Here is a 21930-nt window from a genome sequence, read left to right as displayed (position 1 = left end):
ATTGTATTTTGGCCAGCATATAACCAGTAGAAAAATGTAAGCCATTGGATGAAATTTCACACCAATCTCATATCATCAAATCATCATTGATGGCTAATTGATGGTTACCAATCACAAATGTTGCTGGTCTCCTAGCATTACTCGTTTCTAAATTCATTTGTAGAGTTGATCAACTACAAATTGATTATAACGTAGAGTGATTTGTGGAGGATAATTTTTTTTTTTTAAATAAATATGAAAATAAGTTTTGAGAAAATTACTTCTCTTAGAATTTACTCTAAAGATAATAATTTTTTATTTTATCTAAATAAAACTATTAATATATAAAAACTATTACTAAAAATTCAAATGATCTAAATTGATCCACTGTAATTTCAGGATAATTTTTTTTTATTTTTGTATATACTTTTAAACGAAAGACAATAATAGATAAGAAATTTGAAAAGATAGTTACGGATTTTTTTATGATTTTTTTTTTGTTTATAGATATTTTTTGTTATTCTACTATTATCTCTTTTTATTTTTTCTAATTTGAACTTTTTTTATACAACATTGTTCATAGAAAGGTGCTCTCTTCTCCATGTCCTTTCAATTCTCTATTTCTGCGTTCTTTTTTTTTCCCTTTTTTTCTCAAGTACTCTTTTTTCTAGCAGAATTTCTTACTTGACTTGACAATTCTTGCAGATTTATTCAATAGAAGTTTAATTCACTCTTCTAGTTATATTATTTTGTTTATTATTTTATTTATTCTTAATTTTATTATTTTAGTACCATTTTTAACTTGTTGATTCATAGACCAATTCTTCTTGTAATCTCTTGTACTTTTACATACTCTTCTTTTTTGTTAAATTAGTTTATACGAGACAAAAAAATTTAGAATCATATGATTATTTAAGTCATGCATAATATTTTAATTTTGTTTATATATATCCAAATATAATATAGGACATTACATTAATGTTTTGTACATTATATTCAAACACAATATACAAAAAAAATAATTTTTAGTGTTTTTATTCTATTATCTCTATTTTAGTGTGCTATTCTATTATGTCCATAGAAACAAACACAAATTAAGTGTGATGCACATTAAAAAAAAAAAATTCATTCATAATAAATCTAACGGAATTTACATTTCTAACTACAACACTACCATGGCTACAAATGATATTATTATTGTTTACTCCAAATTCTACCACTCACATTGCTTTCCACCAACTCCTTCAGATCCAAACCACCATTACTACTAGAAGCTGTCTCTGACCCAAAATTACGAAAAACCCCTTCACCCCATGAGTCACACTCATTCCCTCTAATTGTGATCCAGTTCCCATCATCATTCCATGATGCCCAACATGATTCCTCTGAACACAAACCCAACATTCTAACCCTGTCAGGTGGCAAATCCCCAAGGCTTGTTGTTCTTGTTGTGTGAGAACCTTCTTCCACACAGCTCCAAAACCCATGCTCAAGAATACTTGTTGGCGATGTTGAATTTGATTCCACCTTGGAATTGAGAAAAGGATGATTAAGAAGTTGAGTAGCGGTACACCTCTCTTCTGGATTCCACCTTAGACACTTCCCCAAGAAATCCTTACCTTCTTCAGATAGAAACCATGGAATCTCAGGAACTTCACCGGAATATGCAATGTGATAAAGAACACAAAATGGGTCCAACAAATTAGGCCACGCTGCTTCACCTTTAGCCATTTCAATTATGGTGCACCCAAGTGACCAAATATCACTAGCACACCCTTGATCCTCTCCCCGCACCGCTTCCGGCGCCATCAACATCGGAGTGCCGCTGATTCGCGGATCCACGACACTCTTGGCGCATCCCAAGTCACCAATTTTGGCGCCTTCGGTGCCAATTAAGATGTTGGAACATTTTATGTCACAATGTACCAACCCTTTAGAGTGTATATACTCTAGCCCCTGCACAATTTGCCTTGTGTAGGTCTTAATTTTTGCCTCATCGAGCCGGCCGCCGTGCCGGTTAATTTCCGAGGAAAGGGTTCCGAATGGCATGTACTCCATGAAGAGATTGTAGTAGAGCTTGTTGTTCTCCATGGTTATGTCACTCCCTTTGAAATTAACCACATAAGGAGAGCATAGAGAAGATAAAATCCTCTGTTCTCTTTGTAAAGATTCTGAATTGCATAGCTCCGATGACTTCGCGGCGAATACACGGCAGCCCTCACGGCGGGTGGCTATAGATACGGTAGCTGAGGATCCATGGCCTATAGTGTGTCCTCTACTCCACTCCATATTTGGCAAGAAATTTGGAATGAAGAATATAAGAAAAGGACTAAGAATATTATGGTGAATAATGCAGAGTCCTATAGTTTGTTATTTATATATACATGTGTGTAATTCCGATGTGAGACTTTGGTTTTTGAAAAAGGTTCTCTTTATTGGTTGGCTACTTAATTTGGTTGGCGCTAACTCTCTATCCATTTCTCTCTCTCTCTTAAGAGTTGACAATTCCTCAACTCAAGTCTGGCTAGAAAACGTGTCCAAATTTGGATGGTTCAGGTTTTTCCGTCGGCAATAGTTTTGTGCTTGACACGTGGCGAAAAAGGGTTGCTTATATTATGATTGAAGCTTAAGAGTGTGCTGAGTGCAAGATACAAATAGTTGAGATGCCATTCAAAGAGTATAGTATATCCTTTGTTTTGTATCATAGCTAACTAAAACTTAGGAAAATTATAATATGGGGGTCTTAGGGGGCAAGTTGATTTGGTGAGTTTAAGTGTTGAACCACCGAAATTGGTTGAACATTAGTATCAATTTTGTTCACGTTATTATGCTAGATCCTATAAAGGGGTTGAATTTTTTTAATTTGACTGTGCATATGTGTGAACACACAAACTTGACAAATTACAAGTCCTATAGGGTGATGAAATAGTAAAAGTCAACTTAGGTTTAGAAGTCAAAACTAGAAAGAGAAAAATTCATTATTTTGTTTTGCCTCCTTCTAAGTTCTTTTAATGCTTTTGAGAAGACTGGTATTTCATGGATCGGTCCACTGTTTTGATGGACTACTTTATCAATATCTTTGAGGGTTCATAACATTATTTTTCCGTTGAAATATTGAATGGATTCCAAAAGTGTGGTATCGATTAATGGGGTATGGGGATGGAATATTTGGCATGAGAAATGGATATCTCTCCTAATTGAAACAAGAAAAGGGTGAAGGGTCATAGCCCCTTGTCGCAATGAAACGTGAAACTATTGGTTAATGTTTAAAATGATTCTTAAAAAATTTCGTCTAGTTAATTATGGTGTCGGTTAGATATTGAAATATGTGCATGTCATATAAAACATGTAATGTGGTACTTAACAATAAACATTAGAAGTTATTAAATAACGACGACATCAGTAAAAAGTTAACGAAATAACCAAATTGACAAACTAGTTTTTTAAGGACTAAATAGAGTCCAAATTTACTCATACGACGTCGTAATGTTTTTTTTTTTTTTAAACATTACGTCGGAATGCACGAATCTTTAAGAATACAAGAGCAAGTCTAGAGGTAATCCACACAAAGACGGTGATGAGCTATACAGAATGGCGTGATGGTGATTCTGGGGGAGGTTGTTGATAGGTCTGGGGTGTTAGGTGTTGGTTTGGTTGGTAGCTCGTTGTGTGTCTTCTTCTTTATTTTATGCTCCACTTTAATGTGTTGAGCTTTCTATGTTTCAAAAAAAAAAAACGTCGTAATGTTTTTAAAAAGAGTATAAGAACTAATAATTTTCGGCCAACAAAATAGCTAATAATTTTTAGTAAAGAGAAACATCCAAAATTAGAAATAATAAAAGCACTTAAAACTCAAATAAAAAAAATTTAATATTTAAAATTTAGAGTTTAAAATTTAGGATTTAGTATTTACAATTAAGAGTTTAATGTTTAGAGTTTAGAATCTATGGTTTTAAATTTAAGATTTAAAATTTAGATTTATCGTTTACAATTTAATGTGACCGACAAAGTCGATGAAAAATTTGTTACCGGCGGTTATAAAAAATTTCGTTAATGGATAGTTAAAAAACTCACTAGCAGTGGTAGCCGAAAAAATCGCTGGTAGTGGCCAGCGACAACAACTATGCCTGGTGGTGCATGTAGGTGGCTTGTGGTGGTAAGTGAAATAGTGGTGTTAGAAGGAAAAAGAAAAAAAAGGTAAAAGAGTAATTACAAAAATATTGTAAATGAGTATTGAACTTTTTGGATTGTTAGTTGATGTTGGTTGATTTTTTATTGGCTATCTGACCATTTGTCCGTGAGATATTGTGCTCGAAAAAGAAGAGAAGAAAGAATAAGAGAGATTTAATAATTTTAGAGAGATATATTAATCCTATTTTAGGATATAGTCAGGACTTATCCGTCCCTATTTTAAAAAATTATTTTTATCTAACATTTACACTTATTTTAGTCTTTTTAAAATTTTTATTTTAATCTCTTTTTAGTATAAAATCAATTTTTAGTCTTCTCTAAAACTTATTCTGACTCAGTCTCTAATGATCACAGAGCATAATATTTCATAGATAATGATTAAATAGCCAGAATAAGTATAAAAGTATTCGCTCATTTGATAAATTTTTATTGGTCCACTTAATACAAGGCAATTAATCATTAAATATGATAGTCTTTTTTTTTAGTATGATCATACATAATATCAATAATTAATATTACAAAATTTTTATTATTATCTATTTTTTTAAAGATATTAAATTTTATTGATGCAAATAAAAGAATGATGTTTACTGGTGGAGACTACAAAAGAAGAATTAGGGTAGTGTATTCAAGGTTACATTAATAAGAAATGTAAAAAGATGAAATATCCAATTAAAAAAGAAAGAACGAAGACTGTGTGAGTGAGAATTATTACATCCTTTCAAGTTTTTGGAGTAACTTGATCGAAGAAGAAAGGATTTCTGCTAGAGCTCCTCGATCACTTTCAAAGACCCAAGAATTGCGATTTATCCATATATTCCAGAGAAGAATTGCAAGATGGAGACTTAGATGGATTGAATTTGTCTCTGCCTTGATGATGAGCAGATATTTTATACGTTTTTTGACATCATTTTCATATAGTTTTTAGCATGTTTTATGAGTCTTATTATATTTTCATAGATTTTAGTGCAAAATTCATATTTTTTGATTCTACTGTGAGTTTGTGTGTTTTTATGCAATTTCAGGTATTTTCTGGCTGAAATTGAGGAGTTGGAACAAAAGTATGATTCAGAGGCAGAGAAAGCACTGCAGTGCTGTCAGGATCTGACCTCTTTGCACTCGAAAGAGTTTTTTTGGAGCTATAGAAGTCCAAATAGAGTGTTCTTAACGGGTATGAAAAGCTAACATCCAGGGCTTTTCAGCAATGTATAATAGTTTATACTTTGCTTCAAAATTGAAGGCACAAAATTAGCGTTCAACGCCAGCCATCTACCCTATTCTGGCGTCCAGCGCCCACAAAGGAGTGACTATCGTCCAGCGCCCAAAAAGGTGCCCGTAGCCAGCGTTCAACGCCCTAGAGCCCTACTAGCTAGCACGTGGAGACCACTCAAGCTCAGCCCAAACACTCACCAAGTGGGTCCCGGAAGTGAATTTTCGCACTACAAGCCTAAGCCTATCTTATTTTTGTAATTCCTAGTTATTAGATTAGTATTTAAAAGAGAATATCACCCTGGTTTTAGGATATTCGACCAATCTTTGCCCACTTTTACTTTTCATTATATTTTCTATCAGTATGAGTCTTTAAACCTCCTAGGTTAAGGGGAGGAGCTCTGCTGAGTTTTATGGATTAATAAAAGTATTACTGTTCTATCTCAATTCGTGTTTGATTCTCTATTCTAAGATGTATCTTCGTTCTTCAACCTTATGGATGAGTTGAACCGGCACAAGGTTATCTCTATTCTACATGGGTTCAGTGAACGTCTTTCATCGGATATCAATGAACCACTAGCTTGATTATACATCTCTTAGACGGCTAATCCATGACTTAGCCAGGGATTGTCAAAAACTCTGATGGAGGATCCCAAGCCGACTTGCCAATTCAGGCCTTTTTCAACAACATTTATACCCTCTAAAAGACTTCGCCAGCCCCATGAAGGTAATGTTCCTATTTATGCTCTCATTGCATCAGAATATTTGAAATACTTTCCTTTGAGAATTCTTGCTAGTAAGGACTTAGGTTGAATGATTATTCTCCAAAACTATTTTTCTAGTAGAGCTAGGTTCTGAGCTTTTAGGTATCTGATTCCTAAACCACCTTCCTTCTTTGGCCGAATCATTGTATTCCAGCTTATCCAAACCATTTATCTCTCTAAACCCCTTTTTTCCCACTAAAATTGTGACAACATGCTATAAATTTCTAAAATCAAAGTGTAGGAGAATTTGAAGCATGACAAAGTATACATTGGGATTGCCTCACCAACTGCTTTAAGTAAAACATGTCATCCACCTGATGAAAGAGGTCTCCTTTTCCACTCCATCATCTTCTATCGAAATTTTTTCTTGATTAAACTAAATGTCGCCTTCTTCGATCTATTCACAATGGAGGGTAGACCAACATACTTGTCCTACACACCAACATGGCCAATATTTAGAGTCTCTGCCAGTTGAGTTCGTAATCATTGTGGAGTATTATTACTAAAGAAAACAGCGAATTTGTTGAGGTTAACCCATTGTCCACTAAAGCTCTCATAGTGCTCTAACAACTCTAGAAATCTATCGCAACTATTACTAGATGACTTATAGAATAGGAGAATCATCCGCAAATAGAAGGTGGTTTACTCTTGGGCATCGTCTATTCAGCTAGATACCTTGAATTGCATTGCTTTGTTCTGCTTTGTGTAGCAAGAAGGGAAGACCTTTTGCACAAAATAAGAAAAGATACGGGGATAGAGGATCACCTTGTCGGATACCTCTATTTGATTTAAAGAAACCATAAGGTTGACCTTCCACAACAACAGAACAAGAAACATCAGTTACTAATTCACGAATCCAATTAATCACAATATTATCAAAATCCAATTTGTCCAATATAAACCACAAAAAGTGTCATTCAACTCTATCATAAACCTTGCTCATATCTAGTTTGATATCCATTTCGTATTCTAGCCCCTGCTCCTGGATTTTAGGTAATGCATATATTCATGAGCTATCAGAATGTTATCAGATATTATATGACCTTTGATAAATACATTCTGATTTAAACTAACAAGCTTATTTATTAAACCTTGAAATTTGTGCATCATCACCTTAGATATAATTTTATAAATAACCGTTGAAAGGCTAATAGGTCTTACCTGAGCCATATTGACTGCGTCCGATATTTTTGGAATGAGGCAAATATGCATGTGGTTGAAGTTTTTTAGGATTCGACCACTCGTAAAGAAGATCTGTATTGCCCGAAAAACATCACCATTCACAATGTCCCAATACGCCTGAAAGAATTTTGCTATTATCCCATCATCACCTAGGGCACTCTGAGGGTATATGTTGAATGTTGCTCGTTTCACTTCCTCCATAGTAACGGGCCTTCTAAGCTTTCAGTTCATAATAGTGAATAATCTAAGATAAAAATCATCAAAGAATGGGGAGCTGGATCATCATGACACTCTGATGAGAATATACCTTTAAAGTATCTTTCAGCAGTCGCGGCAATGGCAACGTTGGAGATAGCTTCTTCTCAATTGTCATCAATTAGCTTTCATATCTTATTTCTTTTGATTCTCGATCTAAACTTCTGTTGAAAGAACTTAGTGTTTTGATCACCCTCCTTAAGCCGTTTGACTCTTGATTTTGATTTTCAATAAAGCTCTTCATCCTGACAAGCAATTTATAGCTTCCTTTCAAGCTCTGTTAATTCGGTGTCCCATAGAGTTCCTACTGCCAAAAGATCATCAATGTGATTAGTGAGCTAGTCAATTTATTTTTTAGAGTTGTAGTTGCTCTCTTGCTGCCATTGAACAATTATGTGCCTGCATCTTTTAATTTTTTGAGATAAGGTGAATATGCGTGAGCCATCAATCTCCTCTCTCAAAACCTTTTTCAATGTTTGCCTTATTTCCTCCACTGTGCACCATCTTTCTTGGAATTTAATGTGTCTCTTCGACCTTTTCTGAATTCATATTGGTGTCAAGTAATAAGGGGTATGATTCGAGCCTAGTTCAAAAAGTATGATAACCATAGAGTTAGAATATTGCTGCTGCCAATTACCCTGCTAATATCCATTCCAATCTCTACCGAATTAATTCATTTTCTCTATGTCTGTTTGACCATGTAAATGGCCTCCCAACCATACCCAAATCCAAGAGGCAATTATCATCAACAAAATCACTAAATGCGAAAATGATAGAAGGAGCTTTATCACAGCCACCTTCTTTTTCTAACGGAGACAAAATAGCATTAAGATCACACATGATAATAACTTTACCCTCAAATTGTTGAATAATAGGATGTAGCTCCACAAATTGATAAAAGCGTGTCTGTTCATTGATGCTGAAATACACACTTATCACCCCCAACTCTCATTAATAGTTATGTCATGAATTTTGGCAGCAATGAAATACCGATTTGATTGGATAATTTGCACATTCAGCCCATCTTTCCATCCAAAAGCTATCACACCTGCTGTTCTATCCGGCTCCATAATATGAAGATTATAAAATCAAACTAGATTCATCTTTCGTTCCACTTGTCGAACTTGGTTCTTATTTTCACAAATGAAATCAAGCTCGAGAGAGTGGGATTTAACAATCCCTTTGAGATTATGGACTATCAGGGGTCTTTCCAAACCCTGACAGTTCCATGATATTAGCCTTATATCTCCTTGGGTGTCACTTGACAGCTGGCACCCTCCACCTAATCATCCTTTTGCATGTTGATTCTCGACCAGATTCTTTTCAAGTTGGCTTCATTCTCCTTTCCATCTATCTTTCTTTTCCCTACAAGATTCTGGTTTTGGCTCTGATCCTTCTGTCTTGCTAACTTCTTCAGTTTCAGATTCTTATTTGTTTTGGAAAATTTAGAATAAGGGCCCAAAGTTGAGTTCTCCATATTTTGTTGGTATGTGATGTCTTACAAGATTATTGCTTCTCCCATGTTGGCTACTGACATCAATCCATCAATCTCCCCTCCTCTTATATTATCAGCCAAGATCCTGGGTGCCTTTTCAGTTGTCTGATTCTCTTTGTCTTTTGTATCAGCCACTTTTAATTTAGAAAAATCCTCTACCAACCAATCAGGAGTAGGCTTCTTCTTTTGTTGAAGGAAGCTTGTCCCAGCTGTGGTTAAGGTAGCAAATCCTGGTTCTTCTTTATCTTTTATTCTTCTCCCCACTTGGTCTATCCTTGTTCACTCTCCAATTCTATTTTCTTTTAAACAATTCTGGGCTGAATCTTCAAAGAAGTCATTACATCTTTTTAATTCATGGCCTATCTTTACACAATAGACACAACTTTCCAACCCTTTCATACCGAAGGCCAATCTCCATGAAATTCTGTTTTGGTCCTACAATTGTAAAATTGTCCCTCAATATTCAATCTCTACATAATTTCACCCTTGCCTTGAGAATTCTAGGTCTTTTTTCCCTTAACATCGAAGAAACCTATATCGAGTATCTCTCCTATGCTTCCACCCACTTTTCGCTCTACCTCCTTCGCTTTGAAACTCTCTGGCTTCTCCGAAAATTGTAGCCAAATTGAGAATGTCAAAATCACATTCTCTCTAGTCTCGTCCTCTTCCTTCCATTTTCTTACGTGCAGAATGAAGCCTCTGAAAAGTCATGGCAAGCTCCTCTTAATACGGAGCATTTCAGATTCTTGTTCGAAAAAGAATTGAAAATAATTATATTTCAATCGCACTCACCTAAGATCCCTCCAGGTTGCTCCATATATATCTTCATCGTATTCTCTATTATTCCAACAGAAAAAGATCTATCCGCAAATAACCAGCCTCTCAAACTTTTCGTGCATGCATGGACACCATTTTAAATGTCTTCCCCTCCAAGAAACACGACTTCTTCTTTTTCACCATCACTATTTGACTTATTGTTATGATGATTCTCCTCTCTCCTAACCTTGCTGATTGTTGGTGTGGTGAAAACAGAGCAGCAGTTATGGTTTATTAATCTAAACAAATTTGAATTTGAAAAATAAAAAAAGACAAATTCTGGTGGAGCATTTCAAAATTCTAGCAGAATACTTGGTAGCCCTAGTGAACTGCTTTTTGTATATATTTTAATTATTATGTTGATACTAAAATAAATAGTCATTTTAATTTTTTTTCCTAAAAGTTGATCAATTTATTTAAGGTTTTAGAGTAACCTTAGATAATTAAGGTAGACATAAATTATTTCGGGTTAGTTAAAAGTACCGAATATGATTAGTCCATGCACACTTCTAAATCTAAATTCTAATAGAAGCTCCGTTGCAATTAAAAGAAGAAGAAAGAAAGATAAAGAAGTATCGATGGCATATTGGCAATATATTAGACATGACACAAACATAAGGATGAATAATATACGATAAGCCACATTAGATGATTATATTGGAAAGGAATGCGAATCTAATAATTATTAGTTACTAATCAATCGTGGTGAGAAAAAGGGTTATTTTCAAATTAAAATAGCACAAACCAAAATGATTGGAAGATGGGTGTTTCCTTGACATTGATTAACACTCTTAACTTATCATTGCGTGCATTAGCTAGCTTACATTCATGCCTTTGAAACATATATAAGTCTCCAATATCTTAGGCGTGAAATAAACGTGATCTCAGCCACATAAATCTATTAATTAAATATTGATATGCTAAAAGCTACCAGTTAATTATTTATTATAATATAATCACTTAATTAATTAAGCACCTCATATTATTAAAAGGGAGTTCGGTTATGCGGTGGTGTGCAACAGAAGTTAGAGGAAGGTCCAATTTTTTTTTATAATGGCTATAGCATTGCTCATAATTATATATCGGTGAAAATTCAGATGCATTCGATTTCATATGAAGTTGATACTTGAAAATCGTTAGATGATTTGACTGATTTGATTAAATTTTCATCTAACGGTTCTCAGATATCAATTTCACGTAAAGTCGACTTCACCCGAGTTTTCACCTTATATATTATGTAACTAACTTCTAAAGTAGCAATATTAGCAAATCGGAGACGGGGTTAGAGTGGAAGTTAGGAACAGGAGGCAAAGTTAAATTAGTTGCTTATTTGCGCATCAAAAAACATAAAAGAAATATTAGGTAAATTAATTTTATTTAAAATATTGTATTCTCTTATTTATCATCTCTAGTAAAAAAATCACAAAAATTATAAAAAATTAGCTTTTAATATTTTTTTTTTTTGGAATTTCAAATTCTAGCCTTATCCCTTCACTCCGGACAGGATTCAACCAATATCAATGTCTCCATGGTTAGTTGTTAAATGTTATTTTTTGGTCCAAAAATATTTGATAACTATAAAAGTTCAACTATAATTTATCTTATTTAGTATTTACGGGCCTGCTACACATACAAGCCTACAAGCATACAAGTTGGCCCAACCCAAACAGAACTCACGCGCATGAAGAGAGATAACATGGTGCGTCAAAATCACGCGCTCAACATTCGAACGGTTACGTATGGCAGACTCTTCCACTTCTTCCACTTCTTCTATTTCTCAAGGCGCTTCCAAAACAACGAAACCCTCCCATTTTCGAGCGAAAATCAAAGTTCAAAATATAGAAATCGTAGTTCGAAAACTGCATCAAAACACCATCAAACTCTCCGTGAAGAATCTGAAGAAAAAACAAAGCAACAATACTCAACGTAAGTCCATTAAGATACTGTATATTTTACTTTTCTTCTACGTCGTTCTTCTAGGGTTTACTATTACTCTTGCTTCTTTGGTATACTGTTCTAAGTTCTACGTCCTAAGTTCTACGTCGTTCTACGTTGTTATTCTAAGTTCTCCTGCTATTTTTGTTGATTTTTGGGGGTTTATTGCGTAGATTCGGGGATGTAAACTGCTTAACCTTGTAATGTGGCTTGATATTGAAGCATGGTTGAGTGATATCTGACTGATATCTATATGGATGTATATGAATAATATCTATGGGTGTATCTCACTGTAATCAATGGGTGTATCTTATTGATATCTTTGGGTGTATCTGACTCATATATATGGGTGTATCTTACTGTTATCAATGGGTGTATCTTGTTGATATCTTTGGGTGTATCTGACTCATATACATGGGTGTATCTTACTGTTATCAATGGGTGTATCTTATTGTTATTAATGGGTGTATCTGAGTCATATATATATGGGTGTATATTACTGATATCTTTGGGTGTATTTTTAGTTTCAGAGAAAATGGCAGCAAGAAACCAAACAAAAGACCTTAAATTTGCCACACATCTCCTGAATGATAAGTTCAGAAACATGACTGAGGAGAAGAAGGCGATTGTGAGGGATCTTGGATTCGGTGGGTTGATGCACATCCCACCACTGAGGGTGGATCACCAACTCTTAAGGGAGCTGGCAAACAACTTCAAACTTGGGGAGAACAGACTGAAGACAGGATATGGTTCTTTCCAAATAACCCCAAAAAAAATAGGTGATGCGCTTGGCATCAATGCAACAGGTAATTAGCTCAAAATTATAGGTGTATATTAAGTTGTTGCTTGGGTGTATATTAACCTGATGCTTGGGTGTATTTGAACCGACTTGGATGCTTTGTTGTCTTCCTTTTTGTAGGAGATCTATTTCCTGAGAAAGTTGACTATAAGAAACTTTCTGATGATGACAAAATAATTTATAGAAGATTCCAGGGTAAGACCCTCAAAAGTCTTACCGATGAAATGATGGAAATTGGCGTTGGCAACGAAGAGGAACGCCTGATGTTCAAGAGGATATTCATCCTCTACATACAGATGGCGTTCCTTTTGCCAACGACGATAAACAAAATATCGCCCGTGCACCTGGCCCCAATTTTTAAGATGGACGGCATATCGGAGAGAAATTGGAGGGGGCATGTTTTGACCTTCATGGTCAAGGGCATCACAGACTATCAAGAGAAGAAGAAGAAGGCAATCAATGGCTGCCTCTTCGCCCTCATGATAATCTACTTTCATCTTTCAAAAAACAACAAAGGCAAGAACAGGGCTGAAAGACCACTAAAGCCCTGGATTGCCAACTGGACTAAGGAGCAGTTGGTGGAAAGAATGACTGCAGAAAGAGGAAATTTTGGTAAGTAAACATAATAAGTTGGGTGTATTTTATTTACCCGAATGCTGCTAACTAAAATATCTCATGTTTCAGGGGATTGTGAAGATGGCAGAGACAAGAGAAAAAATGAAAAAAAAAGAAAAAAAAGAAAAAAAAAAACAAGAAATAAAAAAAACAAAAAAAAGGAAGGCGAGCCCAACATCGTCTTCGGAGACAGAAACTACTGACAGTGACACTTCTACCTCTGAGTCTGAGGCTCAAGAAGACTCAGAGGATTCGGGAAGAAAACACCCCGGCAAAAAGGGAAAAAAGTAAGTACCATACTTGGGTGTAATTTCTTTTTCGGGTTGGGTGTATTTTGTCTGTTCACGTTGGGTGTATGTAGCTTATTAAGCAGGGTGTGTTTCGTTTGCTGCGTTGGGTGTATATTGTATATTTAATTGGGTGTATCTCGTGAATCCATTTGGGTGTATTTTTAGTATGTTCTAAATAACAATTGTTTGCCTTCCAGAATGGACTCAAGAAAAAGAAAGCAGAGGCAAGAGGAGTCAGATTCTGATTCAGAATCTGAATCTGAACCAAGTGATGAGTAATGTTCTGAAATTAATACTCCTTTCTTTTGGCTATTTTATAAAGATTTCGTGTATTAACTGAAGTGTCTATTATTAACTTATAGGAGCGAAGAATCATCACCTGCGGAGAAGGAAAAGAAAAAGAAAAAAACAAAAACAACTCCAAAAAAGTAAGCAATTCTTTGGATAAAATTCTGTGATAAAATTAATTTTTTATTTCTGATTGGTACTGTTTTCTTTCCACCCAGAACACAACAAAAAAAGAAAAAAGTTGTTGTGGAGGATTCACCTCCTGAAGAAGATCAATACTTTGACGGGTACAGTACCTCGTAAGCTATACTACGGTCTATCATCGTAATTATTTTTGTTAACATCTTATTTTATGAATGTAGTGAGAGATATGAAATATCAAGTGACGAACTCGATGAATGGCTAAGGGAAAACGTTGATAAATCTGCTGCAGAGGGGTATGTCTTGCTGGGCTGTGTATTTGAGATTTTGTTGTCTTTTGTTTGCTAATAATTGTATCTTGTTTCGCAAGGAGAACCAAGCTGACCTGCGATCGACAGAAGGTCGCTATGTGTCCTCTGAAACGTAAGAAGCTTTATTATTTAATAAAATCTTGTTATCATGATTTGGATGTATTCTGTGAAACAATTTGGGTGTATTTTGTGGATCAAGTTGGGTGTATCTTGTTTACTAAGTTGGATGTATATTTCGTTTGAATAACATGAAATCTGTTTAGACTACTGGCTGTGAACTTGGGAAGTGATGATCCTTCCTCTCAAGGACGCACAGAACAGAGTAGTGTAAACCAGCCGTCTCAGAGCATGTAATTTCTCTTTCAAATAACTGTTACTTTTGTTCTTCTAATAACTTCTACTTCTAATTCTGTATATATTTTTTTTAGAAAAAAAGCCCTTTATTATTTTATTCAAGAAAAAAAGGCAGCAAAAAAAAGCAAAAACTGCAAGTATGTAAGTTCTCAAAAAACAAAGCCCATCTTCTTTTTGAATTGTTCGGGTGTATTTTTTGACCTTCTTTGGGTGTATTTTAGGTTGACTCCGACTGATTCGAATATAATGGTTGTGAGGGAACAAACACCGTCGGAAGCGCTTGCAATGTGAGTTTTCCAAGAATATTTCAACCTTATAACCTTATTATTTTCAAATACGTTGTTAACCTTTCATTTTTATTCTTGTTTAGAGTCCCGATCCAGTTTTTTGTGCCGGCATCCCAACAAACAACCACTGACGCAGATTTCGAACCAACACCTATGCTATAGATTGAAGGGGCTAGAGAAACGTAAGAAAATAGTATTGGGTGTATATTTATTTAGGGTTTGGGTGTATATTTGCTAACAGTTTAGGTGTATATTCTTCCTGATCAATTTTGTGTAACTGTGCAGCACTCCTGAAACCCCCCAAACAACTTGATGAAACAACACCCAAGCTTCCCCCAGCTCCAACAAAAATGTAAGTTCATCAGACTAAAATCAATCTTTGCTTATCATCCGTATATTCTTATTCTTACTCTTGTTCTTATACATAATGACGCAGTCATCCAGCCGCAGAAGACGCTGCTGCCCTGTTGATGATGGCACGGACAGCAACCTATGTTCCTAAAACAGATCCGGGGATGCCATCATTCAGCCTCGGATTGACAGATTCAAGCCAGGAGAGGGCGTCAACGCAGGAGACAGAAAGGGAAAAATCTCCAGAAACTGCAACTATGCTAGAACAATTAGACAGTTTGGTCCAAAAATTAGTAAGCAGTGCGGCAAAGGGAAAAGACGAAAGTCCACAAATTCAGAGGGAGACTGGGGGAGAAAGTTCTGCAAAGTTTGAAACTCCTGGGGGAATAAATCAAATTCCGGATGATATGAAACAAAAGTGCTACATCTGGGGGACGAGACTGAAGGAAGACGCAGATGGCGATAATGATGAGTATGAGGAGATATGCACTCTGATTGGCCAAGGAGAATACATTTTGATGAGAACGCACCTTGCATCCCTCCAGGCAAAAAGTGATATAGAATCTCAGGTAATTTTAGACTAACATTAATGTTTTTACACCAATGTCAACTGCAATGTTTATTAATTTAAAATTGATTTCTAGATTGTATCTGCCATCTGCCTCATCCTAAACCAGAAAAATAAAAAGAGGTTTCAGGAACAAATATACTGTCTCCCCCCCGATATTGTGGTAAGTGTTACTTCTACGAACTTTGGGTGTATTTTATGCATTGATTTGGGTGTATTTTTTAGCTTAGATTGGGTGTAAGTTGTGTATTTTCAATATTTCATTTCTTGTATCGCAATTCTTGCAGAGCATGGCACTTTCGGATCACCCAAGGGGGGAATTCATATCCCCGAAAACGAAAAAAGAATTCAGGGTGGAAGCCTACCCGAGTTTCATTCACTTCATAGATAGAAAAAAATTAAGTTCGCATCCATATGTAAGTTTTCGTTTCGTAAATTTGTTAGTACGCTTATTTACTTATATGCCAAATAAAATAACAGACTGTTGAAATGTGGCAATCCTTCAGATTTTTGCTCCTGTTTGCCACTCGGGACATTGGTGGTTATGGCTGATAAATACAACAAAGCGAAAATGTCAAATACTTGACCCGCTACACAAAAAAGCTCCAAGCGATGAGAGAAAGGACATTAATAAATTCACTGTAAGTTGCCTCTGTCTTCTTTACTTTAATAGATAGGTCTATTTTGAAGGTTGAGTTGGGTGTATATTCCATATTCAGTTGGGTGTATATTGTCCATTCATTCGGGTGTATTACTGATTTGTTTTGGTATTTAAGGGATATGTATTTTCAAGATTGATAACATATGCCGGCGGGAAACCTCTCGAGAAAGGCGAGAAGGAGAAGGAAATTAAAGCCTCATATGTTAAAATATCAGGCCAAAAAACAAGGTATACATTTGTGACTGTGAACATTAAACTTTCCTAAATGAGATTTGTAATTTATTTTCTTCGTTTTCAGCTATGACTGCGCTATCTACGTAATGAAGTGGCTTGAGTTAATTGAGCCGGAAAACATTAAAAAGGGGAAGTATGAATGGGATAATTGGACACAGGTAACTGTCTTTAGAACTATATAACTCTGTATTACTTTACTGAATTAATATTTCTGTTTAAACATAACATACTTTTTAATTGTAAGAGGAGGTGGACCACTATAGAGTGGAGTATGCTTCCCGGATACTATTCAGTGAGATGAATAAACAGAGAGATCGGGCAATTAGAGAGAGTAGTGCTATAAGGCTGTCGAAGCCATCCTCTGTATTATTGAGTCCGTTTTGTCAGATTAATTCTGCTGATATAGAAATTGGGTAATCCAACTGCTGGGTAGTTTGTAAATTGAACAAATGATGTAAATATTTGTCATTTATCAACAACTTCTATTCGATGTATATTTTTTCCGATAGTTAAACTATCTGTGATGGTAAACTGCCTGTGATGTATTCAAAAGCTGTATTACAGGTGGTAAAATATGAAGAAAAAATAAAGGCATATATAAACGTAAATTATAAACTGTTACACCCAATGCAAGTCTAATAATACACCCGAGGTTGAATAAAAAATACACCCAACTTTCTGTGCTGTATTCAAAATGAATGAATTACATGTACTAAAATATGAAGAAAAACATCAACTGAAATATACGCCCATAACCTGTGAATTTTTACAGCTTTTGTTCTATATGTATCTATATATGTGTCTATATATAAATTGTCAATTAACAAAAATACACCCAAAAGAAACAGAGCTTTTACACCCATACTCTTTATAACTATACACCCAAAGAGTTATCCCCTGCTGCTTGTACCCTGAGCTGATAATTTATAACTTGTCCCTGATATTGGCTGCAATTTGAATGCGCCGCTGATGCAGCATCAAACAGGTTTATCTGAATGTAACACTCCCGCATTAGCTAAACTATTAACTAGAAAAATAAACTCAATCGCCACAAATTTAAAGAACATTACATTTACCTCGCTTAAAACTTTCGTCTTCTTCTTCTTTGTGGCATTTGCAATCTGTTTCTCGAGCTTTGAACCTAGCCTGTTTTTTGGACGTCCTCTTGTTCGAATCCTTGGCGGGCTTTGAAGCTCGTTAACGGATTCCAAGTTGGCGTCTTCGTGGGATAAAGAAGATGTCCCCTTCCTTTTGGCTTTTAATGCTTCCATCTCGGCCATGACGTTATCGTACGCACGGTGCAGAATTGCAGTCAGCTCCTCCGATTCGAAGGCAAATTCGCAAATATTTTGCGAACGAAAAACCAATTGGTCGAACCTCTTGCTTCTTGGCTCCATTAGTGGCTCGTCGTGGCTGCTCTTGATGTGTGTGTGTTGCCTCTTTACCTTCTTGCTCCATCGTTCCAGTATGTATCTAGGGGACACTTGGCTTACTTGTTCGAAGCTTAACACGCTTAGTGCGTGACGGCACAGTATCCCTCTCGACTCAAATAATAAGCATTGGCATTTTACCTCGGCTGCAACTGAGTCGTAGGTAACCGCAAACTTGTCGAATATTGAGCTGGAAACTTGTTCTCCGACTTCGTATACTGAATAGCCTAGAGCGGAATTCTTTAATCTGGTGATGCAATTCGCCTTTCCTCTGAATTGGGCTTGGACTTCCCTAAACTTTGCGTGAGTGTACGCATCTTGAAACTGAGCTTCGATGGAGGATTTGGTTGCACACGGTATGACCGTATGAAAATCTGCAGCATCTGATTCTCTCTCTGCTTGCTCCCTGCTTCCGAGGCAATTATCGTACTGTTTGACGAACTGAATGAGCGAGCTGTTGCGGGTGATGTACTTGTTAAAAAATGAATGCATGCTCTCGCTCCTTTGTGTGCTTCTCATCCCTGCCCAGAAGTGGTGGTCCAGATAGATAGGAACCCATATGTGACGGTCTTCGTACAGATCTGCATAATACACCCAAACACACACTGTAAAATACACCCGAAAGATCGTACAATTTACACCTCTGCTGCAGATTTTAAAAACACATTACCTGAAAGCCACTTATTGTCCGCAAGACCAAAATTCACCAGAAAATCGTTCCAATTCCTATCGAATGAGTCTTTGCTATGAGAGTTCCAAACAACATGGCTCATATGTTGTTCGATATCGGCATGTCCCTTGTACCCGTTTAATTTGCTTGGAATCTTCTTCATGATGTGCCAAATACACCAGCGGTGAACTGTTGTTGGCATACAGGCCTCTAAAGCCCTTTTCATTGATGCGCACTGATCGGTGAGAAACCCTTTCGGAGTGTTTCCTCCCATGCAACGAAGCCAGCATTGAAATAACCATTTGAATGATTCAATTTCTTCGTTCTTCATCAAAGAGCATCCGAGAAGTGTTGACTGACCGTGGTGATTCACCCCGACAAAAGAACCACAGACCAAATTATACCTGAAACGAATTACCATGATCCAGAATGCAAAATCATTAGGTACACCCTAACAAATGCTTCGAATACACCCAATGAAATAGCCAATATACACCTCTGCTGCGGATTCGTAAAAATAAATTAATTTAGCATCATAAACAGGGACAGTTTGTTACCTGTTTGTATTGTAGGTGGTGTCGAATGAAATGACGTCTCCGAAATACTCAAAGGCGGCTCTGCTTCTTGCGTCGGCCCAAAAAGCCAGCTTAATCGATTGATCCTCCTCGAGTTCGAGCTCAAAAAAGAAATTCGGATTCTTCTCTTTCATTCTTAAGAAATATTTCCCGAATTCCTTTGCATCTTCTTGTTCGGAAACATTCCGCACTTCCCTGGTAATGTAATTCCTCACGTCCTTTTCGATAAAATTTAACTCGTGGTGACCCCCGGCAGCCGCAACAAATGATTGGTAGGTTTTGCTTGGTCTGATACCGGCCTCATCGTTATTCTCTATCGTACGACGAATGGACATGCTTAGTTCCCTGTGCTGTTTGAGCATCTCTGCTTTGCTTGGACAGCAGGGGTGTGAATGATCTAGCACAACCTTTGAAATGATCCAAGAACCGACATCCTTCAATGTGTGTATATAAATTCTTGCAGGACAGTTTAAACCGGCTGTCGGATTGGTCTTCTCGGTTGGAGATATTTTAGATTTCCATTTTCCCTCTCTGCTACATGTAATCAGTTGATTCTTAATCTCATTTCCCTTCCTATTTGTGCACCGAACTCTTGTAGAGAAACCTGCAGCCTTGGCGTAGTTCTTGTAAAATTTTCCGGCATCTTCAAGGGTGGTAAAGGTCATTCCGACCTTCGGAACAAGCTCGTCATCAACAACCGAGAGAGGCTGCACAATACACCGTGTCAGAACTGTGAATACACCCATAGATATGATACAAATACACCCAATCATGTCTAATATGATACACCCGAACCGAAACAGCTCAACTACAGAATGACCTTTAAAGCCATAAACTGTCAATACACAGGCTGCAGAATACACCATGTCAAAAACTAAAAACACACCCAATCATGTCTGATATAATACACCTGAACAACAACAACTCAATTAAAAATAACAAAAAACCAATAAAGTGTATATACACCCACACTTATAGCTAAAATACACCCAAAGAAGAATTGATCTACACCCGAGCGTCTGCTATAAATTCCAGGTAATTAAACAATGTTGAGCAATTTTTAAACTACACAATGCTATACAAATTACTGTAAATCAAACCTCAGGAACTTCGTTAGATTCAAATTCATAATCCACTTCGCCTGGATTCAGCACACAATCTGAGCTTGAAGGATCCATTATCTTCAAAACGAGTTCAAACTTTGATTTCAGAAAACAACAAATCAAAAGAGAAAACGAAGCTCAAGTTGCAGAGAGAAAAAGATAACGTAAACGAAGAACATACCAGTGAGAAAAGGAGAGGAAAAGATCGATGGAGAAGAATGAGGGAAGACGCGCGAGAAGAAGAACAACCAAATCTCAAAATAACGAAAACGAAGAAGGAAACAAATATTTTAAATTTGGAAGTTAAATATACGCGGGATATTATATAGCGCGTATAATCAACGTACGTGGAGGAGCGCGTATTTTAAATTTATTGTTTAATAAACTTGTAAAGCATACAAGCCCTAATGGCTTGTATGCAGAACTTTTCCGTAGTATTTATTAATACTAACAATAATTAATGAATATTAATAAGATAAATTTTGACTCTTTTTTTTCTAACATTACCAATTTTCGGTTTATCTCTTTTCCGTGCAGAGGTGAGAGGTAGATTTATAGTTAGCCGTTGATGCTTTAGTTAAAGTGACAAATTATAATGGTAATTCTTAATATGTTTCTTTTAGAATTCGAAACTTGACTAACGCCAAATAGTAAATAAAAACCCTTTAAATGTTGTGTGTGTGAATATAAAGTGCAGTAAACTTATGATATTATAATGCTTAGATTAGAAATTCTCTAATCCATCTATTCGGAAAAAAAAAAGTTTTACCAATAATTTAAGTAAAAACTTCGTGTAAATTGAGTCCACTTAAAATTTTGTAAAACATGCATAAACAAATTAAATAATTAAAATTCTCTAATATGTGCATCGATGCCCAATAATTGAACCACTCTTCAAAGTTGATTAGTTTGTTGGTAGAATTGGAACGATTTATAATTAGAAAAATGTTTAATGAATCTGAATGGCGTGGTTTGCAAAGTGATTAAAACTTAAAAGAGGCTTGGATCACTTCTTCAGTTCTCTCCGTCGTATGATATATATATATATATATATATATATATATATATATATATATATATATATATATATATATAATAAATAAAAAATAAAAAAATATATAATAAATAAAAAATTAAAAAATTAAAAAAAAAACTGAAAAATGGCACTTTCGCGTAGTTATGGGAAGAAGAATATAAGTGGACCCAATCTAACAGATCTAACAGCATAGATGGAACACTTGTGAATTGAAAGCACGAAAAATACGTTTTAGTGAAGGAGGAGGTTAGGAGAAAAATAAAAATTCTAAATTTGTAATTAATTTTTTTAGAATAATATATATTACACATAATTTATTTTTATCTTTATTTTTGAGAGCAATAACTGGGTTTTGTTTAAAAGTGAGTGGTAGGAGTGTGTTATGACCCAA

The 21930-nt window shown here is 35.7% G+C and overlaps 1 protein-coding gene across 1 annotated transcript; it reads right to left on the bottom strand.

Annotated features, from left to right (window-relative positions):
- Positions 1–1089: 1089 nt before the first annotated feature.
- On the bottom strand, positions 1090–2428 carry LOC112789588 (mitogen-activated protein kinase kinase kinase 18). Its single transcript, XM_025831542.3, has one exon. It carries the CDS (start codon positions 2266–2268, stop codon positions 1174–1176), a length of 1095 nt encoding a protein of 364 aa, XP_025687327.1. The 5' UTR covers positions 2269–2428; the 3' UTR covers positions 1090–1173.
- Between the last annotated feature and the right edge of the window lie 19502 nt (positions 2429–21930).

This window comes from Arachis hypogaea, chromosome 3 (assembly GCF_003086295.3).
Source record: "Arachis hypogaea cultivar Tifrunner chromosome 3, arahy.Tifrunner.gnm2.J5K5, whole genome shotgun sequence".
Lineage (NCBI taxonomy): Eukaryota > Viridiplantae > Streptophyta > Magnoliopsida > Fabales > Fabaceae > Arachis > Arachis hypogaea.
The sequence above is the reverse complement of the archived record's forward strand: the minus strand, read 5'-3'. Positions and strand labels throughout refer to the sequence as shown.